At 47.1% G+C, this 15,715-nt stretch overlaps 1 protein-coding gene across 1 annotated transcript in view; it reads left to right on the top strand.

The window, feature by feature from the left end:
* EML6 (EMAP like 6) overlaps positions 1–15,715 on the top strand; it is a 282,524-nt gene that overhangs the window by 254,213 nt on the left and 12,596 nt on the right. Inside the window, exons 20-24 of the mRNA XM_054687741.1 lie at positions 5,746–5,824; positions 8,841–8,970; positions 10,470–10,568; positions 11,496–11,669; positions 15,393–15,601. Coding sequence (XP_054543716.1) covers positions 5,746–5,824; positions 8,841–8,970; positions 10,470–10,568; positions 11,496–11,669; positions 15,393–15,601 — 691 coding nt within the window. The remainder of the gene's footprint in view (positions 1–5,745; positions 5,825–8,840; positions 8,971–10,469; positions 10,569–11,495; positions 11,670–15,392; positions 15,602–15,715) is intronic.

Genomic DNA, 15,715 nt, shown 5'->3' on the forward strand with positions numbered 1-15,715 from the left:
CAGAAACCCAACTATCTGCTACCTCTGGGTGATCCATCTAGGTTTGAAAGATAAATAAAGGCTCAAAGTAGAAGATTGGGAAACAACCCTACAGGCAATGGTACACTAAAAAAATGAACCACAGGCAAGCCATACTTATATCAGCTAAAAAAGGTAATAAGAGACAGGAATGGACATTTGTGATTAGAGAAGGTGCTTGATATGATCTCAAGCCTCGTAAATTTATTGAAACTTGGTTTGTGACCCAACATATGGGCAACCCTCCAGAATGTGACATGTACACTTGAGTAGTCATTAAGATGATTAGGTAGCAATACATCAGGAAGATATAACACTCATCAATATGTATGTGCCACAGGGCAGACATCAACATATGTAAAGTAACTATTACTAAATCTACATCACTCTTTAAGTTTATTCCATAAATCTTTTTTTTTTTTTTTTTTTTTTTTAAGATTTATTATTTATTTATTTGTTTGTTTGTTTATACATGCAAGCACTGGGTACAGTCAGAAGTGCGGGAAGGTGAGAGAATTCAACAGAGCGGGGAGCAGAGCAGGCAGAAGGACCGAAGTACACTGCTGAGGGGAGCAGCGGGCGGCAGGAGAGGTCTGCGTGCCATGTGGGACCCTCCTTTGGTGGCCGGGGAGCAGCCGGGGATTGAACTGGTGCTGCAGAAGCTGCGGGCAGCTTGGCAACCCAGCGCTCAACCGCTGCGCCACCGGGGAGGCCCTATTCCATAAATCTTTTGTCCTTACTATTCTGCTGACATGGCAACTTTCCAATTCCAAAATCCAATCCACTCTCTTCTGTCTTTGTCTTGTTAAAAGAAAAAGTTATTTCTTCTAGTGTAGCATTGTCCAATAGAAATTTAATAGAAGCCATATAGGTGATTTTTCTAGTAGCTCCATTTAAAAGTTGTGAGATGAAATTAATTTTAATAATGTATTTTATTTAACCAATATTTTTAAATCTTACCTTTAACATGAAACTTGTATAAATTAATAATTTATTTTGAGTTCAACTAGGTCTTCAAAAATCTAGTGTGTTTTTTGCAGTTACAGTTCATCTTAATTTGGACTAACCACATGCAAGTGCTCAGTAACCACATGTGGCTACTGGCTACCAATTGGACATGTAGTCATAGACACTCTCCTACTTACCTTTTTGAAATAATTTTTGGCCCTCCCACATCCTGACTTTTCCTTCTCACTTTTTATCTGTGTTTTATCTTCCAAACCCTCCCAGGATTTCTCCTTTGGTCATCTTCTCTTTTCACCCCATACCCTCTCCGTGATTAATTTCATATATCCCAACTCATTTCCTAATGATTCCCAAGGTCACCTCTGAGTCACTTCTCAGATGAACTTCCAACTAGTATAGCCAACCCACGGGTGTCCAAAGCTTTACATGCCAAAACTGAACTCATCATCATTCTTCATAAATCTCCTGTGTCAGTTAATGGTGTCATCACCCACCCTTTTCTTCTCTCATCTCCTAGAGTCAATCAATGACAAAGTTCTTAAAATCTGCTTCACCTTCTTTCTTTAAATATCTGTTCATTTCCTTATCTACACGCGCTGCTATAGACAGGATCTTCATTATTCTTCACTTGGTTTATTTGTAGTGGCGTCTTCAGTCATCTACCTACCTTTCCTTGTGATTTTCTCTCCTCCATTCTTTATGCCCTTAATCCCTTAATTTTTCAGCTAAATAATTTGATATTCACCTAAAATGGCCAGGTCTGGGACTATACCCACCCCACACACACCCCTTTATTTTCTTTAACAAATAAAGGGCTAGGTTATAGTAGGCTTTAGTCAAGAGCGTTTCTCAAGATGGCAGGTTTCTCTCAGAGCTTCCCACCATTCTACTGCCTGCCTCTCTTCTTTCAAGTCCACTTCACCACTGAGCAACTCTGCAGATAGTTCTGGAAAAGCATAGGAATCCTTTTCACAGGATCCATTTTCTTTTGCTTTAATAAAAGAGTGCCCCTTAGTTCTGGAGACTTCCTAAATCTAGACTTATCCTGGTGTGGTAGTTATTTTTCTCATTTTCTCTCTCTGTTTCCTCTCAAATTATAGAAAGCTTTGAAAATCTCATCAAGAATGTCTCCTTTCTCCAGAAAAATGCATATGTCCTAACATAGCTGAGTGTGAGTGTCAGGGACTTTGCTGGGTTCCTGAAGTCCCTTCATGGGGAGATTGATCTCTTCGGAGGATAATTCTCTGATAATCTAGTGGCCCCAGCATCAAGTGTAACCAGGTTCTCCGAGACAATCTGAGAACTCCAAAGCACTTTATGGCACATTTTGGAATCCGAAGAAAGCTATATTACCCCCAAGGACACTTTGAACATTGTCTGACTAACAACACTAAAAACAATTCCTAACTTATATTTCTTGGCTAAATGTAGCTGAGTTTTTCTACACCCACACCCTTCTTTATAGAAGCTGCTTGGAACAACTTTGTTTCTCACCGACTTTTGGAGTCTTACTCCCCAGTCTGCTCTGACATTGCATTCATCTTGGATTGTAACTGACTTTCATAACCTCCTCAGTCTTTTCAGAAGTATCCCTAAGAGCCTTGGCTCTGAATCCTCTCCTACACATCTCAGGTCATTGGTGTTCACCTCCACCCCTTGCTCTGCTAGCCCAACACCTGAGGGAGAGGGCAAAGAAGGGTGAATATCAGGGCACTTGCCACACCCTTCGGGGCCTTTGTGGGGAGAGAGTCTATGCCAGGGTAACTCTTAAGTGAGTCTAAGCTTTCTCTTCAGCAGCCCAACTGCTGGACATTAGCAGAACAGCAGGGATTTACCTTCCCACGTTCCTTCCATCCCCACAGAAAGCCATTCCCACACTACGTGACATGAGGCACAGGGTAATGAATGACACGCTCCATAGGTGCTGCTGGGCATCTGGCAACCTGCACTCCACTTGGCAAGAATAGGGCTGCCTCCTTCTTTAACGCTAAGTCCTCCGCTTGAGTTCTTGAGTCTCCTACGCCCACCCTGCTTCTGGAAAAGCTGCTCTCTTGCTCTCTCCTAGCTCAAGCCTGTCCCCCTTCCTTTCTCCTGGTGATCCAGTTTATTTCCTTTCTTGCAAGGCTTCCTTCTTAAATTTCTTGCCCAATGTAACTATTTCTGTTCTTTCCCTGAGTGGTTTCAAAACCCCACTTTCCCCATGAAACTCTTTTCTGCCTCTGCTCCCCCCCACCCCTCCCTTCCCAGCTCTCACTGGTCTCTCTGCTAATGCCCAAACTGTACCTCTCCCTTCTTAACTCTCCCACACTGTGTGCCCAGCGGCAGCAACCAGCTCTACAAAGTTATTGGATTGAAAAGTGAGTGAATGTTCTCATGCACTCCACTCTTTCCCACCTCAGCTAAGCTTTTCAGAGTCACATTTCCAACGGAATCTGAATCTGAAAGGATTTAGATCAGCTGAAAAATGCTAAATCTCCAGCATTTGACTGTGTTAGAAATTTTTGACCATCCCTGCCACCTCTAATGTTACAAACACTGTTGATAGAAACCTTTAATGCTTGTATTGTGTTTTAACTTGCTTTCCTTTGGAGGCAGGGAATTGTCAAGTAAGTATTCACAGCACCCTGCAAAACCCCAAGTGTTGGATGAGCATCCAGTAGTGAGCGTTCATGCAGAATCCACAATCGCGAAGGGTCTATACTTACAATTTGCTGAATTTGCCACAATGCAGGTTTCTTCCTTTTGCCCCTCTCATCTTCAGTTTTGAAGCAACACAGCTGTAAACATATGCTTGTGAAATAAGAAAGAAACATTCTGAGATTGCTTTACTTTTCAGTTTTTAACTGAAAATCAGGTGAAAGAAAGCATCGGATTGCCTCTGTGTGCATATATACAACCCGCGTATATATAAACACACAGTGTTTGTGCTGGAATGCATATTCTGTATACACTGTATAATATGCCGCATATTATACAACACGTGTGGCCCCTGAGAACAAGCCTTGTATTTAACCTCGAATTCTGCCTTATGAACCATGCTGTCGTCCTAGTGCCCTCTGGCTCCTCTCACACCTTGGCTTGCTTTTGTCATACACTTGAACATTCTTAGATGAAAGAAGAAACCCACGGATTTCATTTGAAAGTCCCACTAAAACAGAAGAAAGAGCAGATGTCCTGGGAAGCGATAATTAATGTGAAGGAAGTGTCTAATTGTGAGAGCTGGTGTGCCCCCGGCCTCCCCGGATTTGCTCAATTTGGCAGCAATGACGTCAGCCGGGGGTGTCGTTTTGCAGCGGTGCTCTTTACACATTCTTCAGTGGTGATTATAACATCATTTGGGCCAATTATCACTTATGATTACATAACATGTTTTGGATTGAAGAGTTTCTGAGAAAATAAAGGTAACTTGTTTTTCCCCAGCACAAAAATGTGAGCTGTTCCTGCAGGCCAGCTGCCCTACCAAGAAACACTGGGAATCATTGGCTAAATTATGAATGTAACTTGATGCAGAAACAAAGCATCCATTATGCATAACTCCCAATGACATCCAGGAGGATGTTATTGTTTTTCTGACAACAAGTTTCTCCCCAGCACACTCTAAAATAAGCAGCATCCCCAGGCACCTTCGCAAAGTGGCAGAGAGTGTGCGGGAAGCATTGACAAGGCTTCCTTTTTTTTCCCTATTCTGTAGGCGCTTTAGTGCAGAGTTTGCCCAGAGACGCCAGGGTATGAGCTTTCTGGATTTGTAGACTGGTGCACTCTTTCATTTCTGTTTTAGTTCTTTGCTGGCATGCTCGGGAAGCATGGTTTGTGCCACACAAGAATGTCTGTTCACTTGGAAAATGCTTGTGCATGAATGAGGTGGTTGCTAATGCGGCTCTAAACTGTACTAAGTTTCTCACTTGGCTTTGTTTGCTGCTTACAAGGGGATCAAGGTAATCCTTTCTCTTTGCATAGCCCAAGAACAATAACTAATGGATTTGGAACATGTGGCGGGAGCTGGTGCTGGTCTGTCTTACCCAGCCCTGGTGTCCTAAACTCCAAGAAGCCTGATTTAAGGGGACCCCCCATCACCAAAGCCTGACCTACTTGTGTAAGGGTCCATAAGGGCTTACCTGTTGAAATTTCTTATAATCAAATTTGGTGGCCCAAATCTCCAAAACTGAGACAGGAAAATCAAGCTCTGGTATGATGGTAGTAGTTTGACATAGACGGTAACCCTGAGGCACAGGGTAGAACGGGAGTTATTCCTGTCTTCTAGGCCTGTGATTCCTGCTGGCCACTTCATGTAGTTAGAATGACCTGGGCCCTCTTCACAGGCCATCAGGGTCCATTCTCAAGCCTCACTTTGAAGTCCCAATTCACAGCACGCCGTGATCTTGACTACCTAATTCTGAACAACACTGGCACATTCCAAACATGACCTCTTCCTTCTCCTGCTTCGGCTCCTCTTTAGTTTTGACATCAGTCCCTCAGGCTCCTGTGTTCTTTCCTGGCCCCAGAAGGGTGGGGCTGTGGTGCCCTAGATGTGGGGGAGCCCTACTTGGTGTCTGCGAATCCAGGCCCCATCACACAGGACCCTTAATGTCAGGAGCTGCTTTTGCAAGGGAGGGTGCAAGACAAAACAAACCCAAGTGGAGGGTCCTCCGACTGGGGAAGAAGAGGGAGGAGCCTGGCATGACCCCAACTGACCAGGCCAGACCAGCAACCTTGCTGCCTTTTGCTCAACATCTTGCTTCTTCTGGCCACTTTCTGTTCCAGACCACCTGTTAGCAGAGCAGCTCCCCAGCCTGAGAAACTCCAGAAGAACAATATCACCAAGAAAAAGAAGCTGGTTGAGGTGAGAAGGTTAAACTGTTTTTGCTTTTTATCTGATACTGTTGTCCTAAGCCCTGCCTGCTGGGCAATACCACCTGCGCACTCCCAGATACCTCCAACTGAGCCTGAGTGGATCCAGGGGTGTTCTCTTGTCCCCTCTCCCTTCTACGAAGCATTGAGTCCTCCACTCCAGGGACCAGAAGCCAATCACTGGGTCCATTCTCCCTCCTCCCAGCCCTGCATGGGGTCCGGTCAGTACTAACTTGAAAATGCCCCATGTCCTTCAACCTGATTCATTCTCCCTATACCTCGACCTCCCATGCCTATACCTAGGCCCACTCAGCCTCCCTTTCATGGATAAGAAAAACGGAGGAGGAGAGGAAAGGAAGAGGAGAGGGGGAGAGAGAGATTCTTAACTGTCTCTGATGTTTGAGCATCTGCTCTGTGTTGGGTATTCTGCTGCATACTTGCCATGAAGTATTTCATATATTCCTCACACCTCTGAGGTCAGAAAAGTGACATACGAGGTTCCATACCCAAGATCAAACCAGTAAGTGAAGGGGAATTTGAACTCAGTTAACAACTGAGAATTGCAGCAGTGACTGTTGTTTTCTGCACTCAGACTCTCCACCTCCCCTCTTTGACACATGCCCTGTTGCTGGCAGAGTTAGCTCTTTAAAATACAATTTTTCAGGCCTCGCCCTGGCTTTAAGATCCAGGAGGGGGCCTCCCCTGGTGGCGCAGCGGTTGAGCGCTGGGTTGCGAAGCTGCCCGCAGCCTCTGCAGCGCCGGTTCGATCCCCAGCTGCTCCCCGGCCATGGAGGAGGGTCCCCCATGGCGCGCAGACCTCTCCTGCCGCCCGCTGCTCCCCTCGGCAGTGTACTTCGTCAGTCAGTCTGCCTGCTCTGTTCCCCGCTCTGGCTCTGGTGAATTCTCTCACCCTCCCGCACTTCTGACTATACCCAGTGCTTGTATAAATAAATAAATCTAAAAAAAAAAAAAAAATCCAGGAGGTGCACACCTCGGATTCAAGTTCATAGTTTTGTAACCATTCCTAGGAGCCACCTTCAAAACTCATCACCTGTGATTTCCTCCAGAACTCAATTCTCCAACCCAGAACTCATTACTTAACATTTTTTGATCCTGCCTTGAACTTCCAAGGCCCTGTGTTTCCATTCCCTCCCGACACCCTACTCCTTCCAGGCCCTTCTCTGGCATCTCCTCTGTGCAGTCCTCTGATGGTCCCCACCCTAAACCCTTCTGCACTAGCCCCACCATACCCCATCTCCATAGCCCTGTCACGTTCTCTACTCCCATGATTTCTTACTCATCTGCCTCCCTTACTAGACTTTGAATACCCCAAGGCCACAAAAATCCATCTTCAAATGTTGTATTGGAAGGGGGGATTTACTGGGAGGATTTATCACAGAACACTGCCCAGGTCAGGAAATGCAGCTGAACTTCAGAGAAGACAGGATGCAGGAGCTGAAAAGCCATCATAAGCCAACATGATGCCTCTTTCTGCCCAATAGGAGGATACGTTATTCTCATTTTCTATAGATTTCTTGAACTGCTCTGGCAGACTCTGGGTACAACCCAGCACCAAGTTTACAGCTCCTCAGTTAAACAGCCAAGCCTACCAGTATCCCCAATTCTAAATTTTAGGGGGAAGCCATCTGATTGGCCCAACTTGAGTCAGCTGTACCTACAGCAGGACCTGTTTGGGTTTTTTTCACAGGGCGGGGATGGGTATGATGCTAAGTTGATTGAAGGGCTTTCCAAATGAGAGATTAAAATAAAAGTTACAAAGATAGGAAAGCTTTTAATTTGTGAGCTCAGCAGACAGGTCAGCTTGACCAAAGGGATAGATGTGGTGGTTGTGGCTACCTGTGTGTAGAGGCAGGACTGGACACGGTGCAGGTTTTCTAGGATCCCATGCAGACCGGGTAAAGGAGGAGTCAGAGTCCTCAGTGGTTTTTGCAGGTTTTTTATTGGGGTTCACCAGGCATACGGCAGGCAGGGGTGCTGGGGGACCGGGAGACTGGCAGGCCTCCCAGCCTCCAGCAGGTCTTCACTCTGGGCTCTCCAGCCTTCTCCCGGCTTCTGCTTCAGCTTCTGCTGGCGTCCCCGTGACACCGCCCTTAAAAGCCCAGTCTCAGCCCAGGTGAATCCCATCTACCTATGCCCACACCCTATTCCAGGTGCCCGCCATCAGGCATGCATTCAGGACCACAGGGTTCCCTCATCTATCCTGATGGCGGGAGGGCAGAAAAGCCTGATACTTTTTACCTTACCCTACACAGCCTGAGGAGTTTGGGCTTTAATCCTGTAGGCCAAGAAAGTTGGTAAATGCTTGTTTTAGGAGTTAATCTGATGTTTGAGACTGGTGATGGTGAACTATAGAGACAAAAAAGGCTAGAATCAGGGATACTTAAAGAAAAGGGACCTACATCTGCTTGATCTTTTATCCTACCACCCAGCACAGGGCCTGGCATGGGAGAGCAGTCAGTACGCATGTGTCCAGCTGAATTAAGAGCTGATCTGACAGTCACTGTTCCCTGTCATGGAAAACAAGAAAGGAAGGGAGTAAGACTATAAATCCAGGACAGTCTGTAGTTGGTCCAACAAATAAGGTCGATTGTATAGAAGCCTCTAGGGCAGGCCGCAGGCAGAGTGCATGACGCTCGGCCTGCCAGCCGCAGCAGCACCTGCGGGAGCTTAACTGAGCAGATCCCCACACTGCTACTCAGCTGCCTGGACACCTGCAAAGCTTCCAGGTTTTCTTTATAGGACATCAACAAATGGAAATCTGGCTCCCCTGAGGAACCTGGAAGCAAATCTTACCCTTAAGAAACTGACTCTAATCTCTACTTCCCCCAGCCCCCAACGGGGCTGGGAAGGGGCTGCATTTTCTTTCCAGCTAGTCCAGAACCAAATGCTTTCAGTGAGTGCTGGTTTGTCTCATCAGCCATGCACCTCCCACAACACACGTGGTTGCTCATGCAGCGTGGCTTTGCTCCTCTCCTTTGGGAACGCAGGAGCTGGCGCTCGACCACGTGTTTGGCTATAGAGGATTCGACTGCCGCAATAACCTGCATTACCTGAATGATGGGGCCGACATCATCTTCCACACCGCAGCAGCTGGCATCGTTCAGAATCTTGTCACAGGTAACCTCACCATCTGAACTTAGAAACTACCTTCTGAAAGCAGGCTTTTATTTTTGCCCCTTTAGGTACTTTCCTATGTTTAAGCATTCCCCTTCCTTTTAGAGCCATTCCACTCAATTCCAGGCAGGTGTCATTTACTCCTAGAAAATTCTCAGGCCCACATTCAGAGTCTAAGACATCTTTCTAACCTTACCTGTCATAGGCCTTAGGCCCTCAAAGGAGCCTTCCTTGTTTCCATTAGTTTCTCAGAGACTGAGAGGGATAAGAAGCCAGAAAGGGCGGGGGGAGTGGGGGGGAGTGGGCGGTGTCGAAATATTGCTTATAGATGGTAACTAAGAACAAAACAGAGGAAGTTTTTTCACGAGTTGATTTTTTAGCAGATCAAATTTTCTGGTATCATTTATTTGACTACTTAGCCAGACTGAGAAAGAGAACAAATAAGCAATAAACAAAAAAGCCGAAAATGTCCTTTAAGTGCACCACAATTCTGAAATTTAAATATAGTTTAGAAACATTTCAAGGAAAAGGAAACATTCAGAAATTAATTTAGTAGAAGCCCTTATCTCAACATCAGATTTAAATATAACATCAGCTGAAAAGAACCATTTTGTATTATCTGTTTCGTATCTTAAACCATATTCCCCCAAATGTTTATGCTCCTTTCTAATTCTGTTTATTTGTTTATGCATAGCTTTTGTTAGACAGTGAAATCACATAATGGTTTGTGTCTTTTTGGAGGGAGGAGGGCCTTGAAATTTGTATTCATTTTCTCAATCCTCTAGTCATTTATTATTATTTAGAAACAATGTGCTGCTTCCTTATATAGCAATGCCATCATTTGCCTCTGGGGTCCTGGCCACTGCATGGGTTACAGTGGCCACTTCAGTGGTCAGTGAACTCATTTGCCACAGTAGATGCTAAGGTACTTCTTTTCCTTTCTTCTTCCTGTGCCATATATTAAGTCAGGGCTTTAGGGAGTGAAACTGTCATCTTTACCATCCAGCACCCAGGTGGGTTGGCATTTTGTAAGTAAAGATGATTAGAAGGGATTTCCTAAGTATTTTCCTATTTCACGACTTCTCTTTCCAACAAACAAGGCATCACCTCCAGATCCTTGGCACCCCGGTGCCCAGAGGTGGGTGTTAAGTAGCCATCCATCGGGTCATGGGGAACAGGTGAGAGATTGAGCTTCAGCATTTGGCCTCTGGAAGCCTCTGTGCTTAGATTGTGCTCTGGACCCACATAAGTTATCAGAAGGAGTGAAGTGGAGCTTATGTGTGCTAGATAACAGACACTAGCTCTTCTCTCAGACCTAGAACAGAACACGTAGATCTGAAAAATGAACTCCCATCTCCCCCAGAGATGATTCTGAAAGTGAGAATTGGGGGTTTTACATTCTTGCTTTTCCATCGTATTTCCAAAGACTCCACCTGGAGCTTTGGGGTCACCCTGAGAGGCCTCCAGAACCCCCTGCTCACGCTCCTGCGCCTCTCTCCTAGGGAGCCAGAGCTTCTACCTGGAGCACACGGACGACATCCTCTGCCTCACAGTGAACCAGCACCCCAAGTACAGAAACGTGGTGGCCACCAGCCAGATAGGTACGAGGGTCCTGCAGTAGCCCGGCTTCTCCTCCCAGAGCAGGGGCCCGGCTTACTAGCCATTACCGGACACGGGAGCGGGTGGGGTGCTGACATTGCTGACATCCACCCTTTCCTGTTGGTGTTGCTGTGAATTTTTTGAGCCCTTGATGTATCTGTTGCCTGAGTTGGCGCATCCAGTGATTGGTGATTCTGAGGGACCAGCTGTTCAGCCGGATCATCCAAATAAATGGATGGCCCTTCCTTGGGAACCCGTGAGAGTAACTTCTCAGCGCCCCATGTCAGATGAAGGCCCCCCTCTCACTGAGCCTGGTGACCGCGCGGCGAGGGTGGAGTGCAGTATGTGTGCCTGGCTCTTCTGTACCCTCGGAAACTGCCGGTGACAAATGTGAACTGACTCACATTTGTGAAAAGTTGTTTTTTTCAACCTTGTCATTTCAAAGGCAGTTTTTATAAACATAGCTTCCTGCTTGTTTTCGCTGAACCCATGCCCATTTTTAAATTTAATTTGAAAGCTTCACTATTGGAAACATGACTTATTTTAGCTATTGTTTTCCCTCGACGCTTCCTCATTGCCATTGCCCACCCAAAGCAGGTGACATGCCGGAGGCCGCAGGTAAGGCTGTCCGTGCGTGAGTAGTCTGCATCCACAGCAAAACCATGTCCGTGCATCATGTTTGCTGATTGTATCTGGCTGACCTGCAGATACAAATCCTTGACCTGGCCAGTTTCCTTTGTCTAAAGTCCTCACCTGTGTGTGTGTCGGACATCAGCGTCGTGGGGTTTCTGCCTCTGAGAGCAGAGCAGGCGCCTCCGGCCAGGCCAGGCTGCGGGTCCTGCCCCCCGTCGCCCTAACACCCCACACGCGTCTCACGAGGGCTCTCCGCTGCCCTGGCCTCAGCTCAGTGTCACGCCTCCCACACGCAGGAACAACGCCTTCCATCCACGTGTGGGACGCCATGACCAAGCACACCCTCTCCATGCTGCGGTGCTTCCACTCGAAGGGGGTGAATTACGTCAACTTCAGCGCGACCGGGAAGCTGCTGGTGTCGGTGGGCGTGGACCCCGAGCACACCATCACCGTCTGGCGGTGGCAGGAAGGTAAAAGGAGGGGCCCTCTGTGCTCCCCAGAGGCTCGCTCGGCGTCCGCCGGCCTGGAACCTGGTCTTTCTCCCTCCAGCTCACCTGGGTCAGCAGAAGCCAGGCCTCGTGGCTCTGGAGCAGCTGCTGGGCCTAAGCCACTGCACCCCTGAGCCCCTGCCGGAGAGGGCCAGCCTGGGAAGTCCCGGCTGTGGCGTGAAGGGGCTTTGGCCGCTTCGGGAAAGTCCAGCCTTATCGACAGTCCTTCTCATAGGGAAGGCAGCAGCCTCCTCCATTGCTGTTCCACCTGCCCTTCACCCAAACGTCCCAGCATCGGCAGGACCCTGTCGTAGCCCTGGGTCTGCTGCAGCCTTGTCACCTTGGTTGCCTCATCCCAGCGACCAAGGCAGGCTTTACCACCCGAGCCTCAGGAGCAGATTTTTAAAAACATTTTCACTTCTTTGAGGGGGGGATTCATTTTATAATCAAGGTTTACATTTAAAGTAACAGAATTTTTTTCTTGCCCTCCCCCAGCATACACACATACAGAGCCTGCTACTAAATTTATGATCATCTCACATCAAAGATGTGCAGTCTACTGGGTATATTCCCAGGTTGGCAAAAAACAGATCCAATTAGTTAGGACAGTAATGAGGTCTCTCTCCAGCCCGGCAGCCTGTATCTGGGACGCACTAAGCCGGCACGCACAGAAGTGGCACATCTCCCATCCGGGGCTCCCAGGGCCCCATCGGCTCAGCATGCTGGGTGGTGAGAGGGGAATGCACGAGATGAGCAGAGGGAGAGGGGGACTTTCCAACCCCTCCTGAGCTCTCGTATGAGAAAAAGAGGTTGGGGACCTGCAAGTTTTTATGAGACTCGCTCATCCTAGGCCGGCCATTTCTCTTTTTCTTATAATTCACGAGGCCCCATGATCTATGTCTCAGGATGCAGGTTCATTCCTTATGGTGCTGAATGGAAAGCTGATTAAATAGATTTGGCCCCAGATGAGAAACTGAGTATCTGAAATTATAGACTCAAGCATCTTAAAGATGGAAGGACTAGAGACGTCTTCGTAGCCAGTCAGGATCCATCCCATGAGAAGTCCCTCAAGTGCATTCCTGACAGGATGACTTCTGTTCTCGGCTTGGATACTTCCAGGATGGACTCTCATACTGCACAGGCACCCCACAGCAGCATGATACCGTTCTTCTGAATACTAACTCTACCCTCCACAGCAGCCAAGACCGAGTCTGTTCCTCCTTCCTTGCCAGAAAATTACCACATAGGCCCTCCACGTAGTCTCTTTCCTCAGCTCAGAGCCATCTCCTTAGACCTGCCTCTGTCTCCGCACCTGCCCCAGAGCTGACACTTGTTCACTGTGGCCCTGTCCAGTCTCTCCAGGGAGGGGTGGTGCAGTCAGAGCTTTTAAACCAGTTCCCAGAAGAAAAAGAGAAGCCTTCTCTTTGGTAACTTTCTCCCATTGTCTTTGTTGGCCCCGGGGCTACGGGCTGGCCAGCCGGGAGGGTTCTGAGCCAGTGGTGACACCTGACAGCCCAGCACCAGCCACAAGCTCTCTGAACTCCTTCCAGGACCTGCTGACAGATCAATAATGTGTGCTTGAGGGAGGGATATATATGTTTTGTTATCATTAGAGAGTCTATTATTCAGCCTTCATTTGTTCAAGAACTATTTTATGCAACTCTTGGGAGGTGGTGTGTGTAGTTGTAAGAATGAGCAAAATTAAATGGAGTGAAAAGTGAGTTTACTTTATAAAATGCATGTTGTCAAGTTCTAGGTACTTGTATGAAGTTTGCTCTGAACAAGCCGATATAGAAAAGCAGACAGAATTGTCCACAATTAGAAGTGTCCATGAGATTAAACAAGGAAAAAATAACAGTGGCTTACGAGCAATGTGCATCTTACTGTTATATTATGTTGCATCCTCTACCCCACCCCCCACCACTACTGAGATTGACTCTTATACCATCTCTTTACTGACTGCTACAGCTCCTTCTGTAATTCAGCTCTTCAAATCCCCTTTTTCTACTGGGGGTGCTTATCTTTTTTGCTTATGATTTGTAGCTCTTTACTAATGTTAATTCTTCATCTATTTCAAGTGTTGCAAATGTTTTCTTCCCAGTTTGTCTTTGAACTTAGTTTGTGATGTCCTTGGGGATGGGAGGGACCATTGTGTTTAAACCTCTGATCTTAAGTAGGTAGTGAGGTATCTGTTAGAGCAAGTCCAGCACTCCACCTTCAAGAGAATTTCTGTTGTGAGAGGTAACCTGCAGGTCCCCCCAGCCACCTCTGGAAAGGAGCCCCAGGGGGCATGGAAGTGAGGAGGGCCTGTGGGTATGTGAGTAAATAATAGAGGGAGAAGAGATGAGTAAGAAAAAATTGAAACTAAAACAGAGTAAAAGAAAATAAGAAAAAAGATAATTGAAGTTTAAAGTGAAAATTAAAAACTCAAGGGCAGAAATACATGAGATAAAAATAGATCAGGTTTAAAATATAGGTGAAAAGAGTAGAAAGCAAAAGATACAGGAATGCACTAAAAGAGTGGTAACAACAATAATAGTTGATGCGACATACCACTGTAAATGCCCAGCACTGTTCCGAGGGCCTCATTTACATCAGTTCTTTTCATCTTCACAGCATTTTGTAAAATGGGAACTATTATTATCCTCAATTTACAAATAAGGTAACTGAGGCACAGAATTGTTACATAACCTGTAAGTAAATGGTGGAATTGGGATTTGTTTATGACACAGATTAAACGAAACTCAGGAGGAAAAAAAAAACTCAGGAGAAAAGTCAACATAAATGTAGTGGCAGGAAGGGCACTGAGCTGGTTCCTTCTGATCTGAGCAGACCCAGTAAAGGAAAGTCCTGGAGCTCTCAGTGGCTCTCTCAGGCTTTAATTGAGCTTTTACATGTAGTGCAGCAAACAGGTACAGGGCGGGCAGGAGTGCCTGGGGGCCACGAGGCCGACAGGCGGGTCTTCACTCTGAGCTCCCTAGTGCTGTTTCTCCCCTTCTCTCTCCTGTTCTCTCCTTCTCTTGGCAAATGTACCGCAGCCATGGCCCACAAGAGTAAAGCGCACAACTGAAAATAACAATGTAACAAAATGCAGGTGCCACCGCCAGACAGGGCCATCCTAATGGTGGAAGGGCAAAAAGCCAGAAAACTGTTTACCCTACAATAAATAAATGGGGTTGAGGGAAAATAATAAAGCTCCTCATTAACTATAAAAGGTAAAATTGTCAAACCTAAAAGCCACAAAAGAAAAAAGGAATATTGAGAACTTAATTTTTTAAAGAAAATAAAAGAGACTCTTAGAAATAAAAACTGTGTGATTGAATCTGAGCCTCTAGTGACGCTCCCGGGAGGGCGGAGCTTCCCGTGGAGAATCCTGGGTGACAGGGAGACTCGCTGGGTTGGTGGAGGGCGCTGTCAGCCATTTTCTCCTTCCTCAGAGCTGGAAGCTCATCTCCTGGGCCTCCTTTCCTGCTGTGTCACAGACGCCTGGGTCTGGCTTGTGGGGCAGGCGGTTATGTCAGCAGCACCTGCTGCTCCGGAGCTTTACCAGACACAGCCCCTTTTTCCTATCCTGAGTGTCTGGAGGGGGAGGAGCCACTGAAGAAGCTCAACCCTGAAGGGTACCCTGGGCCTGGTGGGGCTGCAGCTGACTGCCTGGCCCAGAAGCAGGGCGGGCCACTTTACCAGACACTCTCACCCCCACAGGTGCCAAGGTTGCCAGCCGAGGGGGTCACCTGGAGCGCATTTTTGTGGTGGAATTCCGCCCTGACTCAGACACGCAGTTTGTATCTGTTGGGGTCAAACATATGAAGTTCTGGACCCTGGCTGGCAGCGCCCTGCTTTACAAGAAAGGAGTCATTGGGTCCATGGAAGCTGCCAAGATGCAGACAATGCTCTCTGTGGCCTTCGGTGCTGTGAGTTCCTGCTGGAGCCTTCCAAGATGAGAACTTGAACCTCTGGGCATGGGTTTGTGGTGGGGTGTGGCAAGGGGAGGGGAAGGAATATGGCCAGGAAGCTGCACACTAGAA

This window comes from Talpa occidentalis, unplaced genomic scaffold (genome assembly GCF_014898055.3).
Source record: "Talpa occidentalis isolate TD23 unplaced genomic scaffold, MPIMG_talOcc4v2.1 talOcc4.5, whole genome shotgun sequence".
NCBI lineage: Eukaryota > Metazoa > Chordata > Mammalia > Eulipotyphla > Talpidae > Talpa > Talpa occidentalis.